Source organism: Oncorhynchus keta, chromosome 12, assembly GCF_023373465.1.
Source record: "Oncorhynchus keta strain PuntledgeMale-10-30-2019 chromosome 12, Oket_V2, whole genome shotgun sequence".
NCBI classification, from domain to species: Eukaryota; Metazoa; Chordata; class Actinopteri; order Salmoniformes; family Salmonidae; genus Oncorhynchus; species Oncorhynchus keta.
This window is the reverse complement of record NC_068432.1, coordinates 37,074,498-37,083,251: the sequence shown is the minus strand read 5'-3', so window position 1 is coordinate 37,083,251 and position 8,754 is coordinate 37,074,498. Positions and strand designations below refer to the sequence as shown.

Sequence of the window (8,754 nt, the reverse complement as noted above, 5' to 3'; positions counted from 1 at the left end):
TCCACCCCCTTGGCTGGCAGTACCTAGTGGACTCTACTGGGAAGGGGGTGTACTGTTACATCTGCTCCTGCCTCGCCCTCTACTGCTCATCCTGTTTCTCCTTGACCTGCCGCCACTTCCCCAGTGCTCTCTCCCTTTCCCTCTCTCTCGCTCTTTCTGTGGTTGTGTGGGCAGAGACAGGTGTGCTGGAGTCAGAGCAGATCCCCACCAGCTGCAACCTGTTCCATAATCAAGACCTCTACAAATATTCAGTCCTGCCACTTCCACACTGCCAGATCGTAATCTCTGCTCAGTCAGTCTACCTTTCTAACTGTTTGTTACTATCTAGATCCTGTTGTGCTTGTTTTCCTTGCCTAACAAAGTTTTCCTCTCCGCTACAGTTCTGCCCACTCTGACTCTGGTCCCTGTCTCCAATCCCACGTCCCCTCATCCTGCTACTCTGCCCTGGATTCCCCACTCTACTGATCCCTTTGATTCCCCTCCGGACCGGCTTACCCTGTCCCAACCCCTCTCGCTCCAGCCTCAGCCTCCGCACCTGCTTTCCTGCAACCCGCCAGAGCTTCCCCTGGCCTGCACTCCATCTTCCCCCTGTTTCAATAAATACATTGGGTTCTTCATCCCAGTCTCCTCTTCTGAGTCTGCTCTTGGGTTTCCCTGTTCCACTCCGCGTAACAGCCACAACTTTGGTTGTACTCAATCTCTGAAACTAGCACCACTAATTCAGTCTTGGAAAAAAAAATATTTTGGGGTTGCACTGTTGTACATCATTACTGCATTGTATATTGCCCACAGGTTTTAAAGAGCTGATTTTGACCATATATGGTTAATTAGGGGTGTTTCGAAATGCAAATAGCCAAGGTTATGCACAAACACTGAGGATTAGAACAATTGGTATTTATCAATGGTTAACTCCTACCGGTGTGCGTATGACGCTGGTAGGATTGTTTGATAAATCACACCTTTTCAAGTGTACGAACAGTATGTTATATCATTTACCAGTATTAGACCTAGTATAATCTGTCCCACATAGCGGCCTACATGGCATGAGTCCTCATTATGACACGTATCACATCCAGGAGTAAACATACCTAGATTTTTAGCTTGAATACATGTTAATCATTTAATCCATGCCCAAATAAGAGTAGGTTACATTACACGACAGTTCATAAAAAGGCCTACTCCTTCAGAGCCCAGAGTCCATCAAAATATCCTCTAAATTATGGTTTTACTTGAACTTATTGTGATTTGATGACCTTGTATATTTTGCTTACACAAATGAGTCTGAGAAAAACCATCACATTATCACATTTTCCAAATGCACAGAGTTGTTGCTGTTCTATTGATCCATCTACATGGTGACCATAAAGGTTGTATGAGTTCCAAAGGAGCTGGTCCAGTCTTTCTTGTGTTCTCCTACATTTCTGCACAGAACAGTCCATACTGTCGACTGTGGTTGGCAGTGAGAAGCAGCTGAAGAGTATACATCCACAGTGCTGTTAGAGCACTCTCTCTCTCTCTTCCCAACAGGCACTTACAACCAAGGCCCTCATCCCGTCCGGCAGGAGAATAGCATTTATAGTCCCCGTCGCTGGAAGATAGAAGCAACGGCTGTTACTGTACAAATGAAATTTGTTTTTTAACACACAATTACAGAGCAGCTTTTGTATAGCCACCAAATAAGCAGTGAAAGGGAGATAGCCCATGTTTAAAATGATCGCACATCCCCGGTCATATCCAGCCTCTGAACACTACCTTAACAGTGCCACATCCATCATATTGCCTTGTCTTTTTAGGTCTGTCTGTTTTCGTGATCCCCTTTTTTAGAGAGAGCCAGGCAGGCACATTGAGGGACCTGCTGCACCTCTGCTTTGATCTGACGGTTACAGTCAAATTCAGACCGTAAGACACCATGCAACCAGCCTGGCCAACACAGAAAATGGGCTATGTAGGCTGTCTGATATATATCAATGTGTTCAAAGATTGGCTTAGGCAGTGCCAAGCACTAGGTTTTACTCCCATTCAGGGCCTCTCTTCATATGTGCTGAATTATAATGGGATGCTTGGCTTGATCCAACTGGGGAATATCACCTTCCAACAGCAACAAAAGAGGACTAGTCTGTTTTTCCATCGTATTTTACAATACCACTGTAGTTAAAACAGGCAGAGATGCTGTGTGTATTGACACAATGGCAAAGGTCATAAGTCAGAAAATGTTCAAATACCTCTGTACATACATATAGTACATACCTAGTCATACTGCATTGGTGTCTGAGGTTTCTACTGAATCTGATGAAGCTACATGCATTCCATTTGTGTTCATCATAATCATATTGAGCTTCTCTGTTCCATTCCTCGTCTCCTCTTTCCTTCTCTTCTTCCGTCTGCAAAGTTTATGTCGACTGAGACAGAAAAATAACATTAAAGTAGATTTGTGATTTTAAAATGCATCGTTTGATATTTATTCTATCATGTGAGTATGGTATCGGTGTTGAATCTCACTTGAGTTATTCACCAATACATTCTCCCAGTATCACAGAGGTTAAGCATCTGATGTATTTTTGAGCACAGAAGAATCTTTTGTTAAACTGACGCTTAAGCACTCTTGTCTCACTTTTGGGTAAAAATGAGAAGGAAGAGCAGGGCAGATACAGTACATAAAACCCAATGAAAACCAAAGATAACGTGGCCACAAGCGTTACATTATTTATTTTCCATTCACGGGACACACAGATTCCTTACATCCCATCCCAGGGTTAGTATGACAGGCTGTGAGGTGATGAGTCTGTATGTCCAACTCTCACAAACACACAAACACAAAAATATTCAAACACACACACACATGGAAGGTTACAACATAAAGTAAATCTGGCTGTTTGATGCTTTAAGAATGTGTATTTTACTCACTGTGCACAGATGCAGATGAATGTGATGAGCAGTATGAGGAAGACCAATACTGCTATCACACAGGCTACGATGATCTGCCTCTTGTCACCTAGACGCGAGGCCAGATCAACATACTCACACCTGGACCCAATGTACCCTCTCTCACATCTAAAACAGAGCAAATATACCATACACCAACTGTGATAAAAATATGCACAACAAGTTTGTTTATTGGTTCTATCTATCTCTTGTTGCCAAAAGAAAAACAAAGAAGTAACTTGAAGTACATGGGCTATGAGTTAACAAGCAGATGCTGAGCTATCAGATCTGCTATTCTAGCTGTTCCAAAACTAGCTGTCCCAAATGAGCTTGTCTTGCTGATTGTGATTCTATGATGCTTGTGAGGCTTGATGAAATGCAGTAAGACCATGTTAAACCAATCATTTATTTTCCTTGTTGTTTTGATTTAAGTATAACCCGGGGGTCACAGTGAACAAGGTTAGTACAATCATTAGGAGCAACAAGTGATTTGTCTTACAAAGTGTTTTAAAAGTGTTTTACTTCTATTAGGAACTTGAACTTCATACTTAATAATGATGTGTAATAATTCTGCTACAATTATCAAAATAGACACAAAGATGTTTTTTAATAAAGTTTGATTGTTGTATGTAGCATGTCCTTGGCTTGAGACCTTCTGCCATGGATATATACAGATAAAGTATTGGGGCCCACAGTAAAGATTGGGTCGGGTGAGATGATTTACCTGCATGAAGGAGTATTCTGTTCCTTTACAAAGCGACACGACCCATGGATGCAGTATTGCCTTAACTCCTTTGGACATTTGGTGAAATGGCCGCTCTTTTTGGCTTGAGTTGCAGTTTCTATTGAGTCTATGGAGATTGCAAATAGAAACATATGGGGGAAAGGGGGATTATAGAATAACTATTTTGCCATATAATATCCTTCTGTTAAGAAGATTGCATTGCAAAGGTGATGTAGAGTAAGATATGAGTTTGAAGTGAGAATCTCCGGTTTTCCCTTAGTAATCCGACTCAGGGTGGCCAGTATCACCTGTCATATAAATAAGCTCCTGGCAATATGATCTGAGGAAGGACTAGGAACTGAACTGTCACCACGAGGACAGGACTGGTGTGGGATAATAATGTGTCAATTATATGTAATGAAATGCTGTCAAAGTAAAAGAAAAGTGAGTAAAAAACAACCTTCTCAGCCAAATTTGGTTGTTGTCAAACATAATTGATTTGGCCACTGTTAGTAAAGAAGGGATACCTAGAGTTGTATTACATGCTCCTCTTTTCCCATCCAGTGAGTCATGGCGAACTTGGGCCCGTAAAATAATAATGAGGCTTCGTTCCCATCACAGAGAGGGAGAAAGCCCCAATTGTAGTGTGAAACATTAGAGCATGCCTTTAAAATTAAAATGACCCATATTGAATAGTAGCCAAACTGGTTACAAACTAGCAACAGGTGTAAATTGATCGAGGTATTTAGTTAAGTAGCTGTATGTGCAGCCAGTGATCCCACTATACTTCACCGGGATAAGTGAGCAGCTGGGAAATGCTGCTGCTGTTTGATCAACAGAACATAAGAGGTATATGGCAGAGGGAACCAGGAACTACTTCACCGTAATAAAATGCACATCACTGTATCACTCTTCTTCTCCATGTGAGTAAATACAATAGTATGATCAGTAGTTGATTAGCCCTTTTAGGTGTGAGGGTTGTCACCAAACAGCAACTGACAACTCCTGAACAGTGGAGGCCCCAACTAAGGTGGCGTCAACTGACACATGATGTCAGCCTGAGGTCCATAAAAGGCACGTCTAAATTGCATCAGAGGAACCTAACCCAGGGCACATAACAAGCTGGTGGTACACTTCACAATAACACTCACAGGGGAGGTAATGACTGCATGGTCACTGGTGGCAAGAAGGCTTTAATGTGCACTATGGTCTCTTTTGGGGCTGGTAGGTGACACCACATCCTGTTACTTCAGGGGCAGGTGGAGATTGAGAAGCATTTGAAATTCCAACTGTTTGAATGAATGACTGTGAATGACGTACTCCAGACGCATGGCCTTCAATTTAACAAAAGAGCACGAAATCATATAAGAATAGTACAAAAATGTTTTTGAAGGACTTTTTTACAAACGTCACAAACACATTACTTTTCTAATCCAACAGGTTTCTTCTAAACCTGGCTAATTCTAAAGTCAAAATGACTCAAACATGTTAACACATGCATGTCAGATGATTAAAAAAAACTTAAAACAAACTTTTATGACATGATTATCCCTCCATAAGTTTATGTTTCTCTGGGGAAAACAATCTACCTTTGAAGTTGTTTGTGTTGCCTTGGTGATGGAGGGACACAGTGTTGTTCACCAGCTGCTCAGTTGTATTCCATTCAGCCAGAGAGTATTTACACAGGGCCAAAACTATGACCAGAAAACAAACAGAGTTGGTCACACAATGCACAAACATCAAGTCAAATCCTTACAATTCCACCAACATTGGTTTTAGAATCTGAAAGGAAAAGCACAGAGCAGTGCAATAGATTATGGAGCTTAATGTGATTGACGATTTGACAGTAATACCTCCTAGCTCAGGCTTTGGGTGTCTGGGATTTGGAACACCATGATAACCTTTCTATAGATAGTCTTTTCATTCAATCCAACAACACTGTCAGTTTTTCATAATATTCAAAACAACACCCAGCCATGATACAAATGTGGTGAATGGGATAAGTGATCTATAAAAACAACAGATGTGGTTATTAATAGTATATTATATTGGTTTGGGTGATCTTGGCATGTGCTTGGGGAACTCTATTTGTAAATAGAGAGAGGGTTATGGGGTGGTGGATCATTTGCTGATCATCTAACACACCAGCATGCTAATTGTTGCTGTCAATCACAGTATAGGCAGGTACATAGGAGTATTAAGTTAACAGTACACTACACTCCAGTATCTAAAGTCAGTGTTGCAGCCTCGTTTAAAGCACAGATAGATTAATCAAAGTAGCTAGACAGGGGAAATAATTTCAATATTGGGCAGTCCTGTAAGGTTCTGCTTTTCTTTTCTTTGTAAAGCTTGTGATCTTTCTCTTTCTGTTCTGGAACGTAGCCCTGTCTTTCATTTTTGTTCATTGATTTCACCTGTGTTCATTTCTCACCTGGTCTCATCAGCTCCCTATTTAGTTCAGTTCTTTCTGTTTGTATGATTGTGAGGTATTGTTTGCTTTTTGACTGCCTACCTTTCTTTGACCATTGCTTGCCTGTAACCGCACACTCTGCGCGTGAATCTACACCTTTTTTCCCTGAGTATTCATTACAAGTCCATTCATTTTTGTTGGCATATCTTTTTTTAATAAAAACCATACAACTTTCTACTTCACTGAGTTGCACAAATAAATATCATAGAAATGGTTTGTATTGTCTCTTCTGGTGAAAAGAGGCCAACAGAGACCTGAGCCATATACCCAATTGCAATGGAACTGTAAGAACACACAGGCCTCCTATCCAATTTTAACATTACAGTAGGCCTATAATACGTACATAATATTTTAAATAAAGGAAAACTAGTAAAGTTAAGAAAGAACATGTTAATAATACCTGAAATATATTAATATAAAATTAAATACAATGTTATTTGTTAATCAAACAGTACTAATTCAGTTAATAACCAATCTATAGGCAATTCTATTTAGATACAGTGAGTAAATCAGCGTTTCCCTTGGTTCCCGGGACCCCAAGGGGTGCACGTTTTAGTTCTTTGCCTGAGCACGACACAGCTGATTCAAATAATCAACTATCATCAAGCTTTGATTATTTGAATCAGCTGTGTAGTACTAGGGCAAATACCAAAACGTGCACCCATTGGGGTCCCCGGGACCAAGTTTGGGAAATGCTGGAGTAAATAAAGTGAGGCTGAAGAGTTGTTCAACTTAATCATAGAACGGTGTCTCTTACCTGTTACCATTCCTACATACAGACTGTATGCCTTTGCCATGTCCGTGGGCAAGTTATGTACTTTTCCAGGTGGATAAATATAGTTTTAAAAGCAGATTGAGTTCATTTTATCCAATCCTCTAAAAAGTTCACCAAAGTATCTTCTTAGTAGGACACTCTGCGTCCCAACTAATGCAGTCCAGCAAAATCGCGCACTGGTGAACTACAGTAGGCTAGGCAGTCTAGAGGTTTGAATGGGTGAAATGGAATCTGAACCCATTGCTGCCACACCCATCTATGTATGTGTGAGTGCACTTGACCATTGCAGTTTATTATGGCATGCAGCTTAAACTGGAAAATGGCTACTAGGCTATTTAATGTGTAATCCATAGCCTAATGCAAGAAGTTCTTAATATTATTCTAACATATGACAAAAGATTAATCTCCTTCAGAACATCATTTGAACATCATTCACACTGTTACAGAGTTGGCCTGTAAACAAAAATGTAAACAATTAAATAATATTTCAAGGATCATCCCATGATATTTGCATATACAAATATAGCAAATATGGATTTCACTAAAATATACATAGTTTTACCTGCATCAGCACAATTTAGTGACCTCTACACTGAACTGTTGGTAAACGGCAGATGGTGCAGGCTAATGAGACCATGGGCCAGTCTAGAGCTGTGACCAGAGAGTTGGTTTGTGTTCATTGGCAAGCATGCCTCACTATTCCCTAGGAGGAAGAGGTGATGTGAGTCTGGCCCAGTCTACCTGTGTGCTCTTTCATTTCTCACCTTCAGACTACTCTCTATTGAGGCCTACTCAGTGCACAATGAGCCCTCTGCTAAAATGTGAACTCAAGTATAAGTAGTCTATGGACATCAATGCTGCAAGGCCAGGCAATAAGTAGTGGAAATTGGAAACCATATGCAGGGGTAGAGTCATCCTTCGAAGGTACAATTCCAGGTGGTTCCTTGATATATGTAACCCTGCCAATATGTCTGTAAACATGTGCAGACCAGCTGGCTGAAGTGTTTACGAACAGATTCAATCTCTCCATATATCCCCAGTCTGTTGTCCCCACTTGCTTCAAGATATACACAATTGTTTCTCTACCCAGGAAAGCGAAGGTAACTGAAGTAAATGACTTATGCTCTCAAAGCACTGCATCATGAAGTGCTTTGAGAGGCTAGTTAAGGACCATATCACCTCCACCTTACCTGACACCCAAGAGATCCACGGACGCAATAGACATTGCACTGCCCTATCCCACCTGGACAAGAGAAATACCTATGTAAAAATGCTGTTCATCCACTACAACTCATCCTTCATCACTATAGTGTCCTCCAAGCTCATCACTAAGCTCAGGGCCCTGGGTCTGAACCCCGCCCTATGCAACTGTGTCCAGGACATCCTGTCAGGCCGACCCCAAGTTGTGAAGGTAGGCAACAACACCTCCACCACACTGATCCTCATCACGGGGGCATGCTCAGCCCCTCCTGTACTCTCTGATATGATTGCTTGGCCATGCACCTTTTATTTGTTTTTGTTTTTATTGTGAAGGCGCCGGAGGGGAAGGCTGCCATCTTATCGGCTCTTAACCAACCAGGATATTTATTTATTTTTTGCTTTGTTCGTAACTTGTTTTGTACATAATGTGGCTGCTACAGTCTCTTATGACCGAAAAGAGCTTCTGGACATCAGAACTGCGATTGCTCACCTCAAACTGGATGAAGAGTTCTTCTTCAATGAGTCGGATGGGAGGGATATAATACAGACACCCGACCAGACCCAGATCCCCGTTAACGACGACATTAAAAACATACAGCTGGCAGGTTATACACTCTATCGGCAGGACAGAACAGCAGCCTTTTTATTGCAATAATTATTAAA

General features: G+C 41.2%; 1 protein-coding gene across 1 annotated transcript; it reads right to left on the bottom strand.

Annotated features, from left to right (window-relative positions):
* Nucleotides 1–918: 918 nt before the first annotated feature.
* On the bottom strand, nucleotides 919–7,067 carry LOC118375610 (probetacellulin-like). Its single transcript, XM_035762193.2, has 6 exons — nucleotides 6,874–7,067; nucleotides 5,236–5,340; nucleotides 3,647–3,773; nucleotides 2,905–3,051; nucleotides 2,248–2,399; nucleotides 919–1,588 (listed from the first exon to the last, which is right to left on the bottom strand). The coding sequence occupies exons 1-5, from the start codon at nucleotides 6,911–6,913 to the stop codon at nucleotides 2,252–2,254; spliced, it is 567 nt and encodes a 188-aa protein (XP_035618086.1). The 5' UTR covers nucleotides 6,914–7,067; the 3' UTR covers nucleotides 919–1,588; nucleotides 2,248–2,251.
* Between the last annotated feature and the right edge of the window lie 1,687 nt (nucleotides 7,068–8,754).